The sequence below is a fragment of the Rhipicephalus sanguineus genome, chromosome 4 (assembly GCF_013339695.2).
Source record: "Rhipicephalus sanguineus isolate Rsan-2018 chromosome 4, BIME_Rsan_1.4, whole genome shotgun sequence".
Lineage (NCBI taxonomy): Eukaryota > Metazoa > Arthropoda > Arachnida > Ixodida > Ixodidae > Rhipicephalus > Rhipicephalus sanguineus.
The window spans coordinates 199,049,407-199,074,451 of record NC_051179.1 but is presented as its reverse complement, the minus strand read 5'-3'; the positions used below and the strand labels follow the sequence as shown (position 1 = coordinate 199,074,451).

Below are 25,045 nucleotides of genomic sequence, written 5' to 3'. Positions count from 1 at the left end.
GAATATTTTGGGCCTAATCTGCTTTCTGTGTTGACTGTTTGCAATGCTGGCCACTGTCTTGCTTGGCTTGTGCAGGGTATGGCAGCGGGGGAGGAAAGCGGTGGTCGGCTGCGACTGCGTCAATGGCTCAACCAGAGCCTGCGGGTGGAGATGAGTGATGGCCGCACCCTGGTGGGCAGCTTCCTCTGCACCGACCGAGACCAGAACATCATCCTCGGCTCCTGCTCCGAGTACCTGCAGCCAGGTGAGACCGTTTGTCAGGACAGTCATGTTAGGCAAAACTGTATTCTTTCAAATGATAATCTGGGGGAAAACAAAGGCACTTTGCTGCGGGTAGGACCCAGACCTTCTGCATCACACGTCCGATGCTCTATCAATTCAGTTACCACTAGCACCATCCTACCATACGTTCAGCAATTGTGCGTGGGCCCTAGATTTAGTCCGTGCAGATCATGATGTTGCGGTGAAAAGAATGAGGAAGTCGGCCCCAGATTAGAAGAAGACGACACCTCTTACCACTGCTTGGGCACCAGCTATATTTATCGTAAAAACAACAACTCTCCAATCGTGTGCCTGTTTTCTTCGTGCAACATTTTGGTGGACATGCTGGGTACGAGTACAGAACTTCGCAGCGGATGTCATCTGCCTGCCGCCTCAATGGCACAACCACCGTCGACTTCCGTGCCAGCGGTCTCCCTCACCCATCCACGGGACCCTGGGCCATTTTGTGGCACCTATAAGACTGATGTCGAGGAGTGGCTAACACTGTTCGAGAGGGTGAGTGACAGCTACGGGTGGGACCCGACCCTCATGCTAGCAAACCCGATATTTTATCTTAAGGGAACTGCGCGGCAATAGTATGACACGCATGAAGCTGACCTAACGAGCTGGGACGTCTGTAAACAAAAAAATGGGCGATTTGGTAGACAGACCGGTCTTCAGCTGGCCGCAAAGAAAGAACTTGTGGGCCGCACTCAGACGTCAATAAAGTCGTATGTTGTCTACATACAAGATGTACTGTCTCTCTGCCACAAAGCTGACAACAGCATGACCGAAGCAGACAGAATCGGGCACATATTAAAAGGTATTGCCGACGATGTTTTTAACCTCCTGATGTGCAAAGATTGCTCTACGGTGGATGAAATCATCAAGGAGGGTCAACGCTTCGAACAGGCAAAGGGCCGTCGAGGTGCTCAAGTGTACGACAGATTGTCGAATACCACCGCGACCTATTCATGCGAAGACCCACCACCACGGCTCGTCCAACCGACAGCACCTGAAGACATCACGCGCCTTATTCGCCATGATCTTGAAGCTATGTCTCCGGCTCCAGTTCGTTCAGACTTTAGGGACAACATGCCCTCCATCTCCCTCATACAAGGTGTCGTTCGGGAAGAAATCGCAAGTTTGGGCATGCCGTCACTCTGCTCGGTCCGTCACACAAACACTTACCAGGTTCCCCCGGCCACTCGCAGCCAGATGCAAAGTTTTGTTCCGCTCGGCCGCAAACCAGCCGAGTGGCGCACCGTGGACGATCGACTCGTCTGCTTTAATTGTTCCCGTATTGAACACATTGCACGTCACTGCCGCAGCCGCTTGTCGTCACCTCCTCGGTGGTCGTCTCCTAGTCACTACCACCAGCCGGCGGACAGTCATACTTTCTCTCCCTACACGCCGACTCGGAGCATCAACGTTGACAATGTCCCGCCAAGGTCCAGCCGCTCCCCGTCTCCGCAAGGTCGTCGCTCGCGTTCACCTCTCATTCACCGCTCCTCATCACCATCCACAACCGGCCGCTTCACTTCGGGAACTAGGCGGCGCAACTCCCGGAGGTGGCGCTGCAACTAAGACCCGGCCTTCAAATCCTCTACCGACCCTGCCTACATGCGGAAACCTACTGGACGTGGAAGTTGATGGTGTTCATGTCACATCTCTTGTTGACACAGGGACGCAGCTTTCAGTTATGAGCACTGCTCTCCGCCGAAGGCTCAGGAATGTTCCGACACCCACCGCGACGAGCACAGTACGAGTCGCCAATGGTAGCACTGCAGCTGTTCTCGGAATGTGTGCAGCACGTGTTATCGTTGGTGGCCACAACGCAATTGTTTTATTTATTGTACTCGAACAATGCCCGCACGACCTCATTCTCGGCATAGATTTTTCTTTCAAAGCACTCAGCCCAAATTGACTGCTCCTGCTGTTCTCTGCCAACGCCACAACTTGTGAATCACCCCGTTTATGTTCTGCTGAGTTCGCTCGCCTGTCCCCACAAGTTGCTACAGCTGTTCTCCTGACGCCCTGTCCTCCCATCCCAGATGGCGACTATGTTGTGTCGCCGCTCACCAACATGGTTTCGCGAAATATTGCCCTGCCAAGCACCATAATCCAAATATCGAGAATCGGGCGTGCATCCCAGTCGTCACTTTTGTATTTTCTACGCACGTGCTTCCACATAGCATCGCCGTGGCACATATCACCCCTTTGGGAGAATCTCTTCTTTGGCCACTGAATCCCTCTCCAGTACCAGCACACCTTTGTCACCTATTACTTCGTCCTCGTCGACTGCGGACAACATCTGTAAGAGAATTGCCCCTGATCTTCCTGCAGAACAAACAACAGCTCTTCATCACCTGCTGTCATCTTATCGGCATATCTTTGACTTGAATGACCGCACTCTCGGACAGACATCTGTTGTCACCCATCGCATGAGCACCGGTGACGCGAGCCCCATTCGTAGAAGACCATATCGCATCTCCGCTGCGGAAAGGGCCATCATACAAAAAGAGGTCGACAAGATGATGGACAAGCACATCATTGAACCATCGAGTAGCCCGTGGGCATCCCCAGTGGTCTTAGTAAAAAAAAAAGGACAACTCGTGGCGCTTCTGCGTCGACTACCGTCACCTCAACCGGATAACAAAAAAAGATGGGTATCCACTGCCCCACATAGATGACGCCCTTAACTGCCTTCATGGATGCAACTATTTTTCTTCAATTGATCTCTGTTCAGGCTATTGGCAGATTAGCATTGATGAGATGGACCGGGAAAAAAAACGCCTTTGTAACACCAGATGATGTATGCCAGTTCAAAGTCATGCCTTTTGGATTGTGCAATGCGCCAGCTACATTCGAGTGCATGATGGACTCTCTTTTGCATGGCTTGAAGTGGTCAACGTGCCTCTGTTACCTCGACGATGTGACCGTCTTTTCGTCGACTTTTGAAAGCCACCTGCAGTGCCGCAGAACTATCCTCTCTGTGTTTCGCGCTGCTAGCCTTCCGCTGAATTCATCTAAGTGCCATTTCGGTCGCCGCGAAATCACCCTGCTCGGACATCTCGTAAACGCAGCAGGAATCCAACCTGATACAGAGAAAGTTCGCACTGTGCGAAATTTTCCTATTCCTCCTTCGACGAGAGATGTCCACAGTTTTATGGGCTTATGTATGCTCTTACTTCCGTCGCTTTGTAAATAAATTTGCCGACATCGCTCGTCCTCTGACCGACCTTCTTAAGAAGGATACCTCTTTCTTCTGGGGACCACACCAAGAGCAAGCATTCTCTACCCTTATTGAGTGGCTTACGAGTTCCCAGATTCTCTCGCACTTCGACCCTTCCGCGCCCACTGAAGTAAGCACTGATGCGAGTGGTCATGGCATCGGCGCTGTCCTCGCTCAGCATCAACAGGGCCATGACCGTGTCATCGCCTACGCAAGCCGCCTTCTCTCCATGCCCTAATGCAATTACTCGATAACTGAGCGAGAATGCCTTGCGCTCATTTGGGCTTGTTTGGTCGTACCTTCCGCGTTGTAACTGATCACGACGCACTCTGTTGGCTCTCCTCTTTGAAGGACCCAACTGGACGACTTGCACGTTGGGCATTGCATCTGCAAGAGTATGACTTCTCTATAGCGCATAAATCTGTACGCATGCATAACGACGCTGACTGCCTTTCTCGCAATCCCGTGGATCAGCCGGATGACACCGATGCTGACGTGGACATCTTTACTCTGTCGCTATCCGGCTTTCTCCACATCGGTGACGAGCAACGACAGGACCCTGTTCTTCAGAACCTTATGGACCGCCTAAGCTACGCACCCACCGACCCTTCTCTCCGGATATTTGCCTTGCCTGATGGAATTTTATACCGCTGCAACGTTCAGTCCCGTGGACTTGAGCTGCTACTAGTCGTTTCCAAGCATCTGCGACTGGCCGTGCTCCAGGAATTTCACAACGCTCCTACTGCTGGACATATGGGCATCACTCGGACTTATGATCGTGTGAGGCGCCGCTTCTTCTGGCCTGGTCTCTATCGCTCTGTGCATCACTACGTTGCTTCTTGTGACCTGTGCCAGCGCCAGAAGACGCCTGCCTTGCCTCCCGCTGGTTTGCTTCAGCCTATTGAAATCCCTACAGAGCCATTCTTCCGAGTGAGCCTCGACCTACTTGGCCCGTTCCCTATTTCTACCAAAGGCAACAGGTGGATTGCCGTTGCGGCAGATTATGCAACAAGATATGCCATTGCACAAGCGATGTCGACCAGCTGCGCTACAGATGTTGCCGACTTCTTACTCAATGGCGTCATCCTACACCACGGCGTCCCTCGCCAGTTACTCACGAACCGAGGCCATTACTTTTTGTCGAAGGTCGTCGATGACCTGCTCCACTCCTGTTCTACCGAACACAAGATCACTACCGCATATCACCCTCAAACGAATGGGCTCACCGAACGCCTGAACCGCACTCTAACTGACATGCTTGCCATGTACGTTTCCGACGATCACCATGACTGGGACGCCGCTTTATTGTACATACATTACTTATGCTTATAATTCGTCCCGTCACGACACCGCCGGATTTTCGCCATGCTACCTTTTCTATGGCCGCGACCCTGTCTTGCCCTTCGACACGTTGCTACCCTCTCACATACAATTCTCAGCGACTGATTACACCCGCGATGCAATAACCTTGGCCGCCCATGCTCGAGAGGTCACTCATCGTCTCACAGCGTCGCAAGCTTCTCAAAAGCGACGCTACGATTATCGGCACGGAGAAACACAATTTTCGCCTGGTTCCCTTGTCCTCCTGTAGACGCCCTCTCGTCGCATCGACTTAGCGGAAAAATTCCTTTCTCGTTACTCTGGTCCTTACAAGATTTTGCGCCAACTGTCTGACGTGACGTACGAGATTGCACCAGCCGATGTGTCTTTGCTACCTCATGTCATGAGCGATGTTGTTCACGTCGCCAGACTCGAGCCTTATATACCCACATTAAGTGATGCGCCATGATTTGCACTGGGACGGCGCTAAACCTGCCCGGAGGGTGATGTTGCGGTGAAAAGAATGAGGAAGCTGGCCCCAGATTAGAAGACAACGCCTCTTACCGCCGCTTGGGCACCAGCTGTATTTAACGTAAAAACACCAACTCTGCACTCGTGTGCCTGTTTTCTTCGTGCAACAATATTTACAACTGCAGGCATTACACGGTGCAAGGAGGTGGCAACTTGTCACAAAATAAAGTTACAAGATCATGGCTGCCAAAGTTGGGACGTTTGCCATTAAATAACAAGGATCATGGTCCCCCACTACTTACTGTTGCAGAATTACCCAAGGTATACAACTTTATCAGCGATGCGACTCCATGGCTTGCTCACACACAAACATTGCACACACATGCATGCTGCATATTGTTTATTTCTAGGATGTGATGCACTTCTGGCCTCTTTTATTCAGGATAAGTGACAAGCACACACGGCATGCGGCGAATACAGATATTGTCGAAATATAGAACGAACTGAAAAAATTTGGCTGGTTAAAATAAACAAGAAACAGAAGAAAAAAAACCGAAAAATGAATTGGTGACCTTATTTGACAGCATTTGCCTTGGTAGTAAACATCCACGAATATACTTCAGTAGGACAGACAGTTGGGCTAGTTAGTCCTGCATTTTGACCAAGTGAAGTGAGCGCAAATGAAGGTTAGGCGGGCAAGGACAGCACCTTTGTGTCCGTCTTTATTTGCACTAATTTCACTTTAAAATAACATCCTCGAATAAAACACCAACCCACAATTTCAGTTCCCATTGTAGAAAACAGCCTATAGCTCAAATTCTGTAAAAATCACAATCACACAGTTTTCCAGCAATTAATATGTATGTAGCATGTCTCCGATTCTGGCAATGTGAAAATATGAAAGACATAACCAGTGAACGTTATTTTCATGGAATGAAACATTATTTGCTTAATATCTGCCATTGTCACTCTTGGGCAGCACTTTATCGCAACAAGGAACAGCACGTGTTGTCCTGCATACAGTAATAATAATAATATCTGGGGTTTAACGTCCCAAAACCACGATATGATTATGAGAGACGCCGTAGTGGAGGGCTCCGGAAATTTCGACCACCTGGGGTTCTTTAACGTGCACCTAAATGTAAGTACACAAGCCTCAAACATTATCACCTCCATCGATAATGCAGCCGCCGCGGCCGGGATTCGATCCCGCGACCTTCGGGTCAGCAGTCGAGCGCCATAACCACTAGATCACCGTGGCGGGGCTCCTGCATACAGTCGATAGCTCATGTAATGTCCTGCATTTATCAAATGACTTCTCATAAATTGCAAATGGGATGCAGGACCATGCTAGGTTGCCACTTACTAGACTGTCAAGCAGCATGCGCAATTCTCTGAAATGCCTAGAACATGTGACACTACTTGTTACTTGTAAATTGAAATGAACTGAAATTGACAAAAGATCGCCCATTCTGTCGGTGGGGTCTGAACCCGCTTACGTGTCCGATGGTTTACCAATGGTGCTACGATGGAGGACGCCTCCCCTCCACTTCTTTGGGCATTTCTGGAATGGGACATCCGACCAGTATTGGCAGGGGAAGTGAAGAAAGCCTCGGAGGGAATGCAAAGAGGCAAAGCCGCTGGCGAGGATCGGGTAACATCAGATCTGTTGAAAGACGGTGGACAGACTGTGCTAGACAAACTGGCCACCCTGGATATCTCTTGGCAGTGAGGGTACCAGAATCTTGGAAGTGCTAACATCGTCCATAGGAAAGGGGACATCAAGGACTTGAAAAAAACAGGTCGATGGGCTTACTGTCTGTTGTCTACAAGCTATTTACATAGGTAACAAGTAATAGAATTAGGACCACCTTAGAATTCAATCAACGAAAGGAGCAAGCAGTATTTCGTACTCGCTGCTCTACAGTAGACAGCGATAGTGACTCACACTACCAGTCAGGTGACATAGAAATGCACATAAAATAGCCAACACCGATGTATAGCTTTCATAGATTGCTAGAAACCATTTGATTCGGTCGAATCACGCAGGCACTACAGAATCAAGGTGTTCACGAACCATGTGTAAAAATACTGAAAGAAATCTACAGCGGCTCCACAGCCACCAGGGTCCTGCATAAAGCAAGCGACAAAATTCCAAATGAAGAATGGTGTAAGGCAGGGAGACACGATCTCCCCAATGCTGTTCACTGCGTGCTTACGGGAGGTTTTCAGGACCTTAGATTGGGAAGAGTTAGGCATACGAGTTAATGGAGAGTACCTCAGTAACCTGCGATTTGCTAATGACATTGCATTGATGAGTAACTCAGGGGACAAATTGCAAATCATCATTACTGAATTGGACAGGGAAAGCAGAACGGTAGGTCTGAAAATTAATATACAGAAAAGTAAAGTAATGTGCAACAGAACAGCGCTTTGCAATAGGCACTGGAAGTGGTAACGTCCACTTAGGACAGATAATGACCGTGGAGCCGAATCATGAGACAGAAGTAACAGAATAAGAATGGGGTGGACTGCATTTGGCAGGAATTCTCAAGTCATGAATGGTAGTTTACCACTATCCCCCAAGAGAAAGGTATAGAACCTGTAGTGTCGGCAACACGGCGCGACTGAGGACAACGAACACACTCAACCCATGCCACACAAGAACTGCTTTATTCCGGTGACAGTCGTATTTATATATGTCAGAGGTGACGCCATCTCTTGATGACAGTTGAACATAACTAAAGTCACCTAGTGTCGACCTTCGACACTACAGAACCTTTCTTACCAGTGCATACATACGGAGCCTGGACGCTTGCAAAAAGGGTTCAACTTAAACTGAGAATGATGCAGCAAGCCATGGAAAGAAAAATGATAGGTGTTACCTTAAGGGTCAAGAAGAAAGCCGAGTGGGTCAGGGAACAAACGGGTGTTAAGGACATCTTAGTCGAATTCAAGAAGGAGAAATGGGCAGGGCATCGTCGGCAAGATGACTGTGGGTCATTAAGGGATCGGATTGCAAGAGAAAGCAAATGTGCAAGGGGGAGGCAGCTGGGCCAATGACATGAACAAGCTTGCGGGGATAACATGGCCGCAGCAAGCACCGGACCGGGTTGATTGAGTGGCGCAGTCAGTCTGATAATGATGATAATGTAAGTGTAACCTCTGCGAGCATTAGCCAGTGCCACTCGTAGTCAAGGCATCGGGTATGGAACACTGTTCTTGCCAGAGGGCGTCACATGACATGTGATCTTTGCACAAGGCGGCAGCTGTCCAATTTAAGTCTGCCGTCGGGAGGCTCTCGCTATGATTGAACAAAAGAAGGGTAATCTTTTCGAGGCGCTCGTTCGACACCACCAAGTGAATCTAGGGAAAGCGTTGGGGCCATTAGTCATTGTCCTTTAAGTGTAGCGTTGTAATTTTGGTGTAAATTAAATAAAAGGGCATGAAAAATCACCTTCTCCATCAGTGGGATCCAAACCCTCATTCATAATTATGGTGATGAATGTGTTGAAGCAGAGCTGTGAACAAGTAAATGCAGATTAATGTGAGTGTTTGGGCGAGTTGGTAGTTCATCGTGAAGGAAATTTCAACAGTGCGGGAATAAACACGAAGCACAAAAAGAGAGCTGACACGGACAAGCGCTGACTTTCAGCTGATTTTTTATTCAGAAAAGACCCATATATGTAGTGAAAAAATTGCGCAATGCAAAACATGTGACTATTACTGCGCATGATCCCTGACAAGTGACGAAATAAATAAAATTAAAGTCCAGACAACTTTATCTTGCGAGGGCACGCACATGAAAGGCAATCCACTTCTTTTTTTTTGCGCAAGTCAATGGAAGGCTTGCTAATGCATGTCTCCCCCAAACGTGCAATGTGGGCCTCCTCTACAATTTCTCTAGTGAGCACATTTTTGTTTTTTGTAGATTACCTCAGTTTGATTGTAGGCAGGCACGCACCCATACCCCTTACAATGCTAAGAAACCGCTTCTGTCCTTCTGTTCTGCCCACTCCAAGGTGGTGAAGCGCAGCATTGTGAAACTCAGCCTCTTGAACGCTCTCAGGGTGTCCTGCTTTCACAGGTGTGAGAACAGTTTTGCATGTCAGGTGGACCGCCTTGAGAAGGCTGGTTATCCACAGCATGTCCTTGCTTATGTTGCTGGTCAGCTTCTCAAAGAGACCAAGTGCTCTCACCGTAATGACCCCCGTGACAGGGTGAGAAGACAGCTAAGGTGGCAGTGGTCGCTTACTTGCACCAAGTTTCGCACCACCTTAAGAAGATAGCGCCAGAAAGTTGTCTTTTCCGCGCCCCAGAAGCTGGAGAAACTGTGCAAACTAACATCCCCCACTAACAAAAGAAAAGACGGCTGCCAGATCAAGCGCAGGGACTCGTTCTTACCGCGTGCCGACAACGTAGTGTACGTCATTCCAGTGTCATGCGGGCAGAAATACGTCAGCCAAACGTCCAGATGCCTCAATATACGCCAACGTGAAAGGGGTCATGAACCACTTTTCCAAGTAATGATCTAATGACCTCAGTATCGGAGTTTACTGCCTCCCGAATCGATTGCCGCAAACATTTCTCGAATCCGTCAAGAATGAGCGGAGTTACGGGGGTTTGGCGCACGCTCTCAGCACTTTCTCTCTTTTCTCGTGCCGACGAGCGCGCTGGAAGCTAGACAGGGAGGGATGGCACGGGGGAAAGAAGTTACGTCAGCGCACGTCATGAAACGCGATCGCTCTCCCGCTGTGATTCGCGTGCGCGAGTGCGGCTACCGTGTAAATTTAGCAGACTGAGGAGTGCGGCGTGGGCAAGTGGCGGCACCCCGTGGCAAGAAGCGCATCTCATCCGGCTATCGGCCAATAAGCATGCTATATCTCTTGCGATGTAAACTGTCAGATCCGCGACGTCAATGTGCAGACGCCCCGCCCACCAACGAGAGTGAGAACCGGCCTCTGTTTGAAAATAGGGCGCCTGAGGAAACAGCAACTTCGCGCTCCGCTTGTGGCCTTTACACAGCGCGCACGACTGTAATATTTTGCAGAGCAGTTCATAGCCCTGTCATCTTTCCGCAGGATGTTTTTTTTTCAACAAGCCCAAGGGGTGCTTCATGACCCCTTGAACACCGGTAGAATGTGCAGAGCGGCAACTCCGGACATTTGAGCACGCATTGTAAGGGGTGTGGGTGTGTGCCTGTCTACAACTAAACTGAGGTAATCTAATCTATAAAAACAAAAATGTGCACACTAGAGAAATTGTAGAGGTAGCCCACATTGCATGTTTGGGGGAAGCATGCATTAGCAAACCTTCCATTGACTTGCACAAAAAAGAAGTGGATTACCTTTCACATGTGCATGCTCTTGCAAGATAAAGTTGTCTGAACTTTATTAACACGAAAGTGTTTTATGCCGGGGTCCACCAAGTACATCCGTTACAGGATATGACGTTCATAAAATGGATGCCAACACGTGAGAAAGAAAAAAACCAAGATCCGCTGCTGGGAATCGAACCCGCAACGTTGCGACCGCAACGGTAAGCGCCCGACGCTAAACTAACAAAGCTCCCTGGCAGATGCTAGACACTTCACGAACACGCCTTATATCTTTCACACATTCTCTCTCGCACGGTTCTGTCTGCTGGTGGTGTAGGTAGGCGGGGCGGAGCGGGGCGGTCCTGCGCTCTGTGAGAGGTGAAAAGAAGTACTGCATCACGATCGACACTTACTAGCGCTTACTCCGAGATTGCGCACGGTATCGGAGGTCATGGTTAAAGCGTCTCGATACCAGCGAAGGACACTGGCCGTGCTGGCGTCGCCAAGGCACCCTAGACGCAGTTGCGTTCCTTGCCTTTCGCTTCATGTCAGCGTGCGCCGGCTCATCGGAGTAGTGCAGCTTCCACATGCACCAACGGGATTTCTCCACTGCCGACTACTTCGATTGTGAGAGCACCGACTAACAAAACTGCTGCATTACGCATTGCAGAAAGGACACGATTTTGACGGGCAAATGTCGTGCCTGGGCGGAGCGAGACAGAGCCAGCGGGATGCACGCGTTTGCGGCTCAAGCTAAAAACCTCTACGAACTAGGCGTCAACATGTGTACATCCACACCAATCGGTGCTATAGCTGCCAATCACGAATAGACATTGTACAAGCTCTCACATATCGCTACACGATAAGCACTACTTCTGTGTCGACACGTTTCACTTTTGTGTTATACCGATTTTTATGATGGAGGGATCAGCCATGTTTTTTTTTTTTTATTTCGTCATCGCAAGATAAAAGTTGTCTGGACTTTTGAATAAACGAACAGCGCAACTGACAAGGACAAAGGAAGGTAACAACACACAGCGCTGACTTTCAACAATGATTTAATAGCGGAGCGAAGTACATATATAGTGAAAAAATGGGCATGCGTAGAAGGATGCAGTTCACAGCCACTGCGATACAATGCCAGCAAAACTCTTGTCACTTTACTGATTGAGCTAGAAACTAGTACACATCTTAAAAATGATCGAGATACGCTATCTCTTTTTGCAATAGCGCAACTGATGGGGAACTTACACATGTACCGTGAAATATACTTATGTGATAGGCCTCAATTATCTCACGCGTGGCCTGCGAGTGGTGCTTGCCTATTACCTCGCAACGCTCAAAGAGGGGCACGCAGCCGCAGTCGCGGCAGTGAATTCCGAGGTGTCCTTGAACCGCACTGTGCACATTGTTATTATGCTCTCTTAAGCGGTCATTCAAGCACCTACCAGTTTGCCCTATGTATTTCTTACCACAGGAAAGCGGAAGAAGATACACGACACCAGTAGCACAAGGAACAAAGCGCATTCTGTGGTTCACAGAGCATCTTACTCTATTTGCAGCTGGTTGATTCACCAACTTACAAAGCTTCGATAGCTTTTCCGGGGCGGAAAAGACAACAGTGATGCCAGCGCGTTTCCCAATTTTTTTCAGCCTATGCGAAACGTTATGCAGATAAGGGACTGCAACACAGTTCTTAGGAACTGACGCATTTTGAGGCTGAGACTGCCCTCCTGGATATTTGAATTGCTTCAAAAGCTTTTCCGCAACAGCAGAAATCAGGGCAATCGGGTAACCAGCGCTTAAGAGGCGCTCGACCTGTGCTTTGAAACTTCGTTGCATCGAGTGCGGGCATGACCTCCTAAGAGCGTTGACGAGGCAAACATTGATGATGCCCCTTTTCACCAGTTTTGAATGAGCTGAGTGAAAGGGTAAAATGGGTTTTCCACTTCTCGGTGTGAACAGCCAGCACACATGATCACTCCGAAAACAGAGCGTTAGGTCTAAGAACCTAATCGAATTACCTGAAGGTAGCTCATGTGTAAGTTCTAGTGGAAGCAAGTGATCCTTAAACAAACCCAGAAGTCTAGGAACAACAACTTCAAAATTGGCATCCGAACAATCTACAAATGCAATGAAATCGTCAACAAACCTACAGACCTTCACAACAAGAGACAAGTCAAGATCTTTTTGAATGTGGCGGTCCTTCTGCGAGAGAAAGATGTCACTCAAGACTGGTGCCAAACAAGAACCAATGCACACGCCGCTTTTTTGAATGAAATGTTGCTCATTCCAAGACGCAAACGGGGACTTTAAAAAAACGAAAGTAATTCTAGAAAATCACGGACCGACATGCCTGATGCATTCTGGAACGCTAACGACCCGAAGGTGTCAATACATTCTTCTAGGCACTGAAGCAGTGTGTTGTGTGGAAGCGAATAATACAAATCTTTCACGTCTATCGAGAAAGCCTTCAGTCCTTTGTCATTAGATTTTAAAAACCTAATAACCTGGACTTTATTTTCATTTATTTCGTCACTTGTCAGGGATCATGCGCGGTAATAGTCACGTTTTGCACTGCGCAATTTTTTCACTACATATATGCGTCTTTTCTGAATAAAAACTTAGTTGAAAGTCAGCACTTGTCCGTGTCAGCTCTCTTTTCGTGCTTCGTGTATATTCTCGTGCTGTTGAAATTTCCTTCACGAAGTAAATGCACCTTGAGTGGGGATGATGATAGTGACTAGAAAAGCATTGAGGATAAGCGTATTGATGATGGCCATGATGAAGCAGAGCTCGATGCCCTATGAACGGTTGTGATGAAACTGATGATGAAGCTGATGACGAATGATAAGTGGTGATGATGGTAAGGATTAACACGTTGAAACACAGCTGTCGGCAAGCAATGTTTCCACTTACAGTCAAGAAGGATGATCGAACAAGTGTAACTGGTGTTCCCAGTGTCCACATACGATGTGGACACTTCTTTTACTTCTAGAATTAAAGTTAATTTTTTCCTGGTTTTCGGGTTATTCCCTCTTTCATCTGTATTATTAATGAATTAATGTATGCTAAACGAAAAATAAAAACAGCGCTAAACACGGGACGAGAAGAGGACACATGCACGGCGTGTATGTGTTCTCTTCTCGTCCCGTGTTTAGCACTGTTTTTATTCTTCGTTTACCATGCAGCACCAACCAGCCCAATCAAGCACACTGTTAAAGTATTAATGTATGACGTTGATGAAGGCAGTAGTCGGTGTGTTGAAGACTAAACGTTTTTATTTGGGCGAAGTTGTGCCCCGGAAAATGCAAATAGAACGTGCAAGCAGTTCACACTGGAAACTGATAGTGGCGTGAACAGTCATCGGCCATCGAGTGACCTGATCATTGCCGGAGCACATCGTCTTTTATAAAGCAGTCATTGAACCTTCCGGCTTAATCCCTGGTGTTCGTGCAAGCTCTCGAATAAACTTGACTATTTGCGTCCTGTGCGTAATCTTAACAGAATGAGCTCAAATAATCGCTCAGCTTCTGAAGCATTGCGACGCAGTCTGTGCCGAGCGTTGCTAACACTTTTTGTGGCTGAGACACGAATACATCAAAATGAAGCTTCTAAAGGCAGTATATATAAAAAACAAAGTTTGCCTTCACTGCTGGCTTGCCCTTGAGAAACAAAAGATTAATGTTGTGTATATTATCCCCCTTATGTGTGGTAGTGTGTACATTGGTCAATTGGGGCGGTGTGCAGGCACGCCCCTCAGAGGTAATGTTTGTTCTTCACACTTGGCAATGCATTGCCGAGAATGGAATTCGCTCGAACAAAGATTATTTTCCTCCACCCAGAACAGGTAGAATTTTCAGTGCCCACAAAATGCAGGCCATAACTGCATTAGTCAGGCTGCAGTCCTCCTCCAGAATATAGAAATTGCCTTTTTAGATGATGCAGTATATTGATGGCCAAGTGTTGAGATCAGTTGCATTGTATGACTGAGGGGCGCTGTACGCAGGGGCGCGGGGAGTGGAGCAGACGACGCACCGCGTAGCACTGCTCGTGTTAGGCAAACCTGTCTCACACTATTTCGCTTGCAACACTTTTCTGGGCTAATCAAATTTTTTTTTTCTCTTTCAGCAAGTGCAGTAAAAAAGGGCACGCTAGCATCTTCCTTTCCTTCTTTGCTGATTTTCGTGAAGGAATGAGCACGACAAGAAATATATCGGAGTGAAATGCGGTGTGCACCAATGAGCAAATGTCGATTGTTGTAACTACTTCCTCGAAAGAAAAAAATTTGTTACACACAGTCTGGGTATTTCAAGATGAGACATATGAAGCTAAGGGTAACTGGAAAGTTATATTAAAAATAAAACATCGAGTAAATGAAAATGCTAAATGAGTAAGCGGGTCGTACTATCAGATAGGTTACGAAACACAAAACATTAATGACAGAAATGAGCAAGAACTTGAACGACACTCAACGACAGATGCAGGAGGTTAATAAATTGGTCTCCGAGCAAGCCGATGTAATTAAGTATCTCTTAGATAAAGTAAAAAATTTGGAAGTGAAAGTTGTGGATTTAGAAAGCCAAAGTCGTAGAAGAAATGTGGTATTCTGTAGCAGATAATGATCAGTTTGAAACGTGGGACAAATCGGAGCAGCTGATTAAAGATATTTGTAAAACTAATCTGGGCATTGAGCTTAAATCAGTTGAAAGGGCACATCAAGTGGGACGTTATGACAGTAAAGCAAAACGGACAATCATTGTTAGTCTTTCATCTTTCAAGGAAATAATTCTGTTGAACACCAGGAAACTTAAAGGGACTGTGTACGGCATCGGCCAATATTAGTCACCTGAAACGCGCGCTATCAGAAAAAAAACTATGGCAGTGTGCTAAAGTTAAGAAGGTCGACAAAAAAAATAAAGTTAAACTGAGTTTTGTTAAGCTCACCGTGAATGGTAGACTGTTTCATTGGGATAAAGAAAAGAGGAGGTTGTTCCGTTTTCGAAACCATGATCAATAAATAAAACTAAAGCTGAAGAACACAAAAATATTGTTGTCTTATTAGTTAATTGCAGAAGCGTAACAAATAAAGTAGACCAGCTTGCTGGTTTGATAGAATCAGTGGAAGCAGATATCGTAATGGGCACGGAATCTTGGCTCAATCCAACTATTCGAGATAGCGAAGTGGTTTCCACAAGATTACGCGGCTTACCGTAAAGATTGACCGAGCCACGAAAAGGGCGTTTTTCTGCTTGTTCATTTGACACTGCGGTCTAGCGCTCTAGATATCTGCCACGAGGCTATCGAAACAGTCTGGTGCAAAATCGTGTTGCCCAACAACTCTAGTTTGGTTGTTGGCTCGGTCTACCGTGCGCCGAGCTCTGATCCGAATGCAATTTGTGCCTTGTATGAGATTGCCTCAGAAGTGTCTGGCGAAGTGATATTGTTCGGTGGTGATTTTAATCTGCCGGACTTGTGTTGGCAGGATGATTATTGTGACATTGTTGCTCGTTGTGCTGCGAACGCTGAAATGAAAAAGGTTGTAGACACATATGGTCTAGTACAATATGTAAGAGAACCAGCACGCGGAAGTAATATCCTAGATTTGTTGTTTTCAAACTCACCTAATGTAGTAAACCCTACAACAGTCGTGCCAGGAATTGGCGACCATTCGGCTGTTGTTGCGACAGTCAAAACCAAAAGTCAACGATTGACTTCTTGCGAGAATAGAAAGATATTTTTTTTATGATCAATCAATCAATCAATCAACTTTATTTTTGTCCATTTCAAAATAGACAAAGGAGCGGCGAATAAAAGCTGTCTTTCGGCAGCTTGACAAGCCCACCGCCCCCATTACAAGGTGTCACGGCAGCACAGAGACAGTTGTGTTTCACACAATAATTGAAAAACCTACATCATTTCAAAGCTAGATGACTTCGAAACATAAGTTGATAGAAGACCAACAAGCGACAACAACAAGAACAACAAAAATAATATATACATATCAGTAACTTAAGTCTTTTGTGTTTACAAATTTCAAGCGTAATTTGCTTGATGCACAAGAAAACAGATCAAAATAATTGATATATAATGGTTGAGTAGGCAAGGCAAGGTTTGGCACAAGCGCTGCATTGAAGAGTTTAAACACGCGGCCGGTACCATCCATGTCTCACCTCCTCGTATCTCATAACTCTGTTTTCTCTCTTCTAGACAAGCAATCTGTCTTGAACACTCTAAGTTTTCCTTAATTTCAAATTTAAAACGTACACTCAGTCTATAGAAATACAGCTGATGAATACTTACAATGTGAGAATTGCTAAACAAGTCAGCAGTTGGCGACCCATAAGGCACATTATAAGTAAACCGAATGAACTTTTTTTGTATTTTATGTATTTTTTGCAGGTTAGAAAATGTCGTTGTACCCCAAACTAGTACACAGTAATTTAAATAAGAGCAAAACAAGGCATTATAAATAAGTAATTTCACCTGTGTGGAGAGAAGGTGTTTGAGGCAACCAACTATTCCTGTTATGCAAGAACACTTTTGGATCACTACATTTACATGGTTATCCCAGGACATATTTGCAGAAAATACCACTCCTAACCTCTTAAAATTATCAACAATTTCAATGCTGCGACCGTTTAAAACTATATCTGCATGTGGGGGTAATTGTTTGTTCTTTGTTGTGAAAATAACAGCCTTTGTTTTGCTTTCATTAATTTTCATGCCATTTGAAATTGACCATGATGCTAGTTTAATGTGTTATTAAAGATGCCTATTAGGTCATGTATGTTGTTGCCAGAATAGAAAATGCTGGTGTCATCGGCATATATAATAAATTTTGCACTATTATTAATACATACCACATCATTAATATATAAAATGAACAACAGAGGACCTAATATGCTCCCCTGCAGAACTCCGCAGGGTACCTTCATAGCCTTTGATCGTGACTTATCTATTTCGACTATATTTGTTGCTGGTTGCCGAGGTATGATCTGATTAGTTCAAGTAGTGTACAGCCCCGTATACCGTAACAACTAAGTTTTTTTTATTAAAACTTCAACTAAGTCGAATGCCTTGGTGTAATCAACAAACATCCCATCTGTGATAAGTTTCTTTTTGAACTGCGTTAAAATGTATTCTTTTTGTTGAAGTAATGCCAGCTCTGTGGATTTGTTTTTACGAAAGCCGAATTGACACTCGGTGAGCAGTTTGCACTTTTCAATGAAATTTATGGTCCTCTCATGTATTAACTTCTCAAAGGCTTTTGAAAAAATTGGCAAAATAGAAATAGGTCTGTAATTTCTTAATTCATTATGATCACCCTCCTTATACAACATTACTACTTTTGCAATTTGCATTTTACTTGGTAACACGGAAGTAGCCATACAAAGATTGTATATGTGAACAAGAACAGGCGCTAAGATATCAGCAACAAATTTCGCTGGCCGTATCTGGATTCCGTCTATATCATTACTACTACTATTGTTCATGCTTTTAATTACTGTTTGGACCTCACTTGATGTCACAGGACTGAAGAACAGGGATTTCTCAGTTTGTTGTTCTAAGTAAACAGGTACATCAGATGACACTGGGTCAATGGCTACATTTGTTAAAAAATTATTGAATGCGTCGGCCAATTTAGCACCGAAAAGCTCCTTACCACTAACTTTCAGACTTAACGGGCCACACTGTGCTTGGTCTGGATTCAGTAAGGCATTCAACCTGTACCAAAACACCTCGCGTTTTCCCGTTTTAATGTCTAAAACAGATGTGTAATGCTCTTTTCTTGCTAATCGAAGCTTCTTAGTTAATTTGTTTCTGTATTGTTTAAACACAACCAGATCTTCCGGATGCCGAGAAGCTATAAAGTTCCAATATAACTAGTCTTTTTAATCTTGTTGCACAGCTCTGGTGTTATCCATGGTTTACGTGTTTTCCTGTTTTCCTTGCGCACTTTCACAGGAAAGTGCATCTCATACATTTACTTGAATGTTCGTAGGAAACAATCATATGCTTGTTCAGCGTTACTAGCTCTGAGAATGGCATCCCAGTTATTGCTGCTTAACGTTTCGCGAAATGAGCTGAGCATGGGCTCTGTGAATGACTGATAAGAAATGGTTGTAGATGCACGCATGCGCGAGTGGCGTTTCCCTGAACACAGGAATATGGGTACGTGATCGCTGATATAACACAACAAAACGCCTGCCTTCATGTGAGCAGTTTGTAATGAATAGGTCTAACACAGACTGGGACTCGATTGTTATGCGTGTTGGCTGAGTAATGACATTGATGAATCCGTTATAATGGATTATGTTTTTAAAGTTCGTAGAAGTTGCATTGCTATTTGCCATATCAATATTAAAATCCCCCGTAGATATGAACTCATACTTTGCATCAGAAATATCTGCAAGAAATTGGTCGTAGAAGTCCAAAAAATTTGAGAAACTGCCATTGGGTGGCCGGTAACACACGCTAAATAATGTCTGATCGTGCAATACGGAGAGTATATTTCATAGTCAGGCGTGCAAGCGCAGAAGCGACCAAGTATCTGGCATTTCATACACGAATCTCTTAGTATGGAAACTCCGCCTCCACGACCTTCCTCTCTATTAAGATAATGTGTTTGATAATCAACCATTTTAAAGATATCGTGCTCGCAAGTACTCCACGTTTCTGTGAGCATGATGCAAGAGAACTCAAACGAAAATTCACCAAAGAATTCTTCAAGGCAGATCATTTTATTTTTTACCGATCTGGTGTTTAAATTAATACATGTCAGTACACTGGAGCCTAGATTAGACACCACACTGCCCAGCTCGTCTGGCATGTAATATGCGTTCACAGCCATTGCCTATCACATTCTTGATAGAATATAACATGACATGCAGTTTAGGTTAGTTGCAAACGGATCAGGTCATCTGAAGATTTCACATGCAGTGCGCGTGCTCCTTCGCATTTTCGAAGGAGCACTTTCCCATGCGCATAACATGCGAACTTAAAGCTGTTTTCTCGTGCCCAATCTTTCGTTGTTTTCAAAAATTGCCTGCTGTTCCGGGTTAGATTATCCTGAATAAATATGCTTGGCTGGGCGTCCTTCAGCTTATTTTTACTGATCCAGAGATCCTTGATTGATTGCCTGGTAAAGCGAACGATTATGCCTGGAATTTATGCTGTTGTTCGGAAAGGCCCAGAACATCAAGCTTTTCTGCGACCTGGTTCAGGACCGACGCAAGGTTTTCACCTTGCACAGCAGGCACTCTGAATTTCCAGGTTTAGTTGGCGGCTTTTGTACTCGAGGTCACATAGTTCCTTCTGAAGCTGAGCTTGCAACGATTGATTGTTACTCTCTTTACTTTCTAGTTCAGCAACTTTCTTTCTTAGTACCTTGATTTCGCTTTCCTGAGCACTGATGGTTGTTTTCAGCTCCTCAAACGTGCGAGACATGAACACCAGCGACTGTTCCATACCCTCAACCTTTTCCATGAGCGGAGGAAGTTTCTCGAGTTTCAAGTTTATTGAGACGAGAACTGCTGCCATATTCACCTCAGAGGAATCTTCCCCACCATCACTAAACTTTCCAGCAGTCCTGCAGTTTTGACAATGCCAAGTTTTCTTCGCACTTTCGGGCTTTCCTTTGTAGGACTTTTCTAAAATTCTGGCACATTTACCAAAGTGATAGAATTTGGTACACTCAATACACCTTACAACGCCAGATTCATCTGACAAGTCGTGCTGACAAGAAAAGCAGGTGCTTCAGCCAAAGTAAGACAAAAACGCAGTTGTCACACTATAGTGAAAAGCGAGGTGTCGAACAGTGGCAGCAGTGGCAGCAGCACCAAACGTACCATATGTCAACAGAAGTGCAGTATAACAACTGACCTGTAAGAGATGCGACAAGGTATGAGCGATGTTGTCACGGTGCTGCCTCTGCCACCTGTGGTCCACCACGAAGATGTCCGACTTTTAGCAACGGCATGTCACGGAACCACCCATGCGCAGCTGCCGCCTGGATGCTCTCTGCACTGCGCATTGACGAGTTTGCGCAACGAGGGGCGTCAATTGCAGTAAGCGGGGATTCCAGCGGAGCGTAGTCGTAGCATCTCAAGACGAGCCGGTCGGACTGCAGGCGAGTGCCAAGGAATAAGGCAGCCACAGCATGTCGATAGCGTCAACTGTAACAGATGCGACAAGGTATGAGCGATGTTGTCACGGTGCTGCCGCTACCGCCTGTGGTCCACCACGAAGTTGTCCGACTTTTATCAACGGCATGTCACGGAACCACTCATGCGCAGCTGCCGCCTGGATGCTCTCTGCACTGCACAGTTGATGAGGGGCATCACTTGCAGTAAGCGGGGATTCTGGCGGACCGCAGTCGTAGCATCCCAAGACAAGTCGGTTGGACTGCAGGCGAGTGCCAAGGAATAAGGCAGCCACAGCGTGTCGATAGCGTCAACTGTAACAGATGTGACAAGGTATGAGCGATGTTGTCACGGTGCTGCCGCTGCCACCTGTGGTGATTATGAAAGTATAAACCAAAAACTGCTTCATAAAAAACTGCTTTCATAAAGGGGATTATGAAAATATAAACCAAAAACTGCTTCAATACCCGCCTACTTTTGAATGCTTAGCGGACGAATGTAACATTCATGAACTGTGGAATACGTTCAAAATGAAATTGGGTGAGCTTGCATACGAACATATACCAAACGTACATTCTTCCAAACTTAAAAAACATAAGAAACCTTGGGTTACATCATCCATCATACGAATTATACAAAAAAGGAAACGGATCTTTGCGCAGTATAGGAAAACGAAAAGCAAGGCTCTTGATGAGAGGTTGGCACAAATGACGCTCGATTGTAAGCTCAGTAGTACGATCGCAAAAGAAAACTATTTCAAAGGACTAAATGCAAGGTTGAAAACCAATCCTAAGCTTTTTTGGAAGTATTTAAAGGGGTGCGGATCAAGTGATCTGGGCATTCCAGAAATCGTTTGCAATAACCAAGTCGTCACGAATGACGAAGCTAAGGCAACGTATCTAAATGAGTTCTTCCGTTTAGTATTTCTTCCAGTGAAATCTGAAAGTCGACCCCAGCTAGCAATGTGCCGCCTATGGCGCAGGTGGAACTCAGCGTGCCCGGTTTCAAAAAGTTGTTGGAGCAATTGGACGAATCCAAGGCAGTTGGTCCTGGCGGTATCTCACCTCGCGTGCTGAAGTGCTGCACTGCGACAGTCTCCCTTTATCTTTTTGTTATCTTTACACAGTCACTCTGCGCCAATGAACTGCCTTGCGACTGGAAGAAAGCGCACGTTGTGCCAATTCATAAAGGTGGTTCGAGAAAAGATGTCCAAAATTATAGGCCCGTTTCCCTGACATGTATTATATGCAAATTAATAGAACACATAATTTACTTAGGTATCATGAATCACCTCACAGACAACAATATCCTAATTAAAGAACAGCATGGCTTTCGTAAGGGCTTGTCCTGCACTACACAACTTGTAGAATTATATCACGATTTAGGGTGTGAAATTGATGCTGAGGGCCAGATAGATTGTTTGTTTTTAGATTTTCGAAAAGCTTCGACGCGGTTACCCACTCACTTCTCGTTTACAAACTTGAGCAAATAGGTTGCATTTGCCGTTGCATTTCAGTGGAGGGGAAGTTCTAGGAGCCCGTGTGCAGTGCGTTGTCAGTATGCATTAACCCTTTCGAGACCGTCGACGAGTATAGTCGTCATGAGATTTTCTAACAAAATGACCGATGACGACTATACTTGTCATCAACAAAAGTTGGTCCCACAGGGGACCAATGAAGACTATACTCATCATACTTGTGTTTCTTGATGCTAGATGGCCACACTTGTTCATGCTGGGACATTTGTGTCTCGGCTTTTATTTTATTGCCTTGCGGTGAAGCCACCTTCGAGTTATCTTTTTCTACGTGATTAGTGAAATAAAGGAACCACATTTAATTGAACAAATGGTACCTTGTTATTTAGGAAAAAAAACTCTACAAATTGAGCGAAAAAATTTTTTCAGTAATTTTGGCACGTTTTTCTTCTTTTCTTTCGGTCGCGAAAGGGTTAAAGCACACCAGGTGGTCGAAATTTCCGAAGCCCTCCACTGCAGCATGCTTCGTAATCATATTATGGTTTTGGCATGTAAGACGCCAGAAATCATTATATAAAAAATTATTATAATCAAGGGAGGTTGTAGAAGCTTGTGCCAACTGTTGGCTTTTCACGAATGGCTGGTGTTCACAAGAATTTTCTCCTGACAGATATGTGCATGATGTAGCTCACGACAAATGTAGGCCTGTGTCCTGAATAAAGAGTTCAAGAAAACAAGTGCACTAGATCACTGTTATAACATGACATGCTTCGCAACACCCTTTAGAACTAAAGTGGCCAGGAAATGTTCATGTATTAAAGGACGGCAGGTCCTTCATTTACCTGCAGCATACCAAGAACTTTCAGGTAAAAGAACATTATGCATGAGGGTCCATAACGCAAAGCCTTGGCTGGTGGCAATTCATAGGCAATAAAAGGGTCTGGGTTTGAACTTGTTGGTATGATTGCATTACTGGAAACACATACAAAGAACTTTATTATTACATACAGAGAACTTCATTATGCATTTCTGGAAACTGCACAAAAAAAGTGACGACACAAGAAGAGACTAGACAAAGTCCTGTTTATTAAGTGCACAGAAAATGTAAGGCATGTAATTGTGCCTCTGTGCACGCAGGCCATTTCTTTGGTTACAGTGGAAGGTGAAATGCATTTCACACTGCTTTTATAGTATGTGCATATGAATTATCATTCTAGGTGCTTTCTGTAAAACTTTTGTCAACTGCCGGATTAAGTTCTTTGTGCTGCCTGTCTGCACATTTTCATCCTCAGCGTATGGCTGAGCATCACATAGCATGGTTTCTGGCCTCTGCTCATGAGCATTGCACATTGTTTCATGCAGACAGCAGCGGCAGCACTGTGGAACCACGCATTCTAGGTCTGGCAATGGTCCCCGGCCAGCACATCATCTCGGTGCATGTGGACGAACAGTGCAGTGGCTAAATGGAACTATACATGTTTTATGCTGTTGTTTCATTGATTGAAATTATGTGATAAAGCTTCCTCAGTTATCTTATATGCCTGATGTTGCTGTGTTGCACATTTATATTTTATCTAGACACAACAATGAAATTTTGGACTATAGAGCATCCTCCATGTAAAATTTATTTCCAGATGTGAATGACTCAATTTTAAAATGCTTGCAAAAATAGACGTTTCTTCAATGCCATAATTAGCATTCTTTAGAAAGTACACAGAAACCAGAGTGTTGAGAACTATGAAGGTTCTCAGAATGAACTTCAAGGAGTGCCCACAGCACTCTGAAATTCTCTGTGTATTCGGTTTAGAAATTATATCTGATAACCATACATGCTGCCGGCTTGGTGCACTTTAAAAGACGTGAATTAGAGAATAAGACTTAAGAGTAAAAAATTTTGTGAGTTGGTACGAGTGAATGATTTTGAACTGAAGTACAAGAGGAAACTCACCAGGTGCTTCATGCTTTTGCCACGGCGGCAGAAGCCATCCTGTGTGCACTTTATATAGGCGTCCATCGTTCACTCACGCTAACTAAATTCACTTTCACTAGTTAACTCACTTGATTTGATTATCATCGCATAATTAACTTTCATTAACGAACTCACTAATTTGCTTTGTCGTCACAGTCATGCTTTCACTCAGTTTTGGGTCATTCCACAGCAAACATTCCAGACATTCCACTCGACTGTATGATTCTGTTCTAAAAAATTGGGCACGATAATTTTAATGCACTCTTTGCTCTCGTAAAGTATTTTTGGAGGACATTTTTTTTTTTTCTGTCCTTCATAGTGATTTTTAGAGGTGTGCACGGGCTCCGGGTAGCCCGACCCGGCCCGCGGGCCGGGCTCGGGCGGGCCGACGTATTTTCACGTCGGGCCCGGGCCGGGCTCGGCCTACTTGGAGTTTTATCGGGCCGGGCTCGGGCCCGGCGCAAAGCCCGACTCAAGCCCGAAATATAGAAAATGAGCGGGAATTGTTTTCCAGCATGCATACAGCGCCTTTCCCGCGAGCGCCCTTTACCGCTTTTCCTTTCCATTCGCTACTTTAAACAAAAGGGGAGCAGGTAAAAGCACTGCCTCTGTTGCACTCCTACAAACAGAGAAGTAACACCACCTGAGCTAGTGACGGCGCCACGCGACTGTTCGCGTTAGATTTAAGGCCGAATCCCATATGAGTGAAAATGCACGCGACAGCGACGAGCGACCCGATGTAGATCGCCTTCGTGCAATCTGACGCTTGCATGGGCATATACTGGCTAGTGTGCTGAGCGGAGGGGGTTTCCTATGGGAGGAGGTGGCAGGGCCGGTGATGCCTTCCAACTTT

At 45.5% G+C, this 25,045-nt stretch overlaps 1 protein-coding gene across 1 annotated transcript in view; it reads left to right on the top strand.

Annotated features, from left to right (window-relative positions):
• LOC119391023 (N-alpha-acetyltransferase 38, NatC auxiliary subunit) overlaps nucleotides 1-23,696 on the top strand; it is a 31,251-nt gene extending 7,555 nt beyond the window's left edge. The window contains exons 2-3 of the mRNA XM_037658726.2: nucleotides 76-244; nucleotides 23,586-23,696. Of these exons, the coding sequence (XP_037514654.1) occupies nucleotides 79-244; nucleotides 23,586-23,686 (267 nt within the window). The 5' untranslated portion in view covers nucleotides 76-78 and the 3' untranslated portion in view covers nucleotides 23,687-23,696. The remainder of the gene's footprint in view (nucleotides 1-75; nucleotides 245-23,585) is intronic.
• The last annotated feature ends 1,349 nt before the right edge of the window (nucleotides 23,697-25,045 follow it).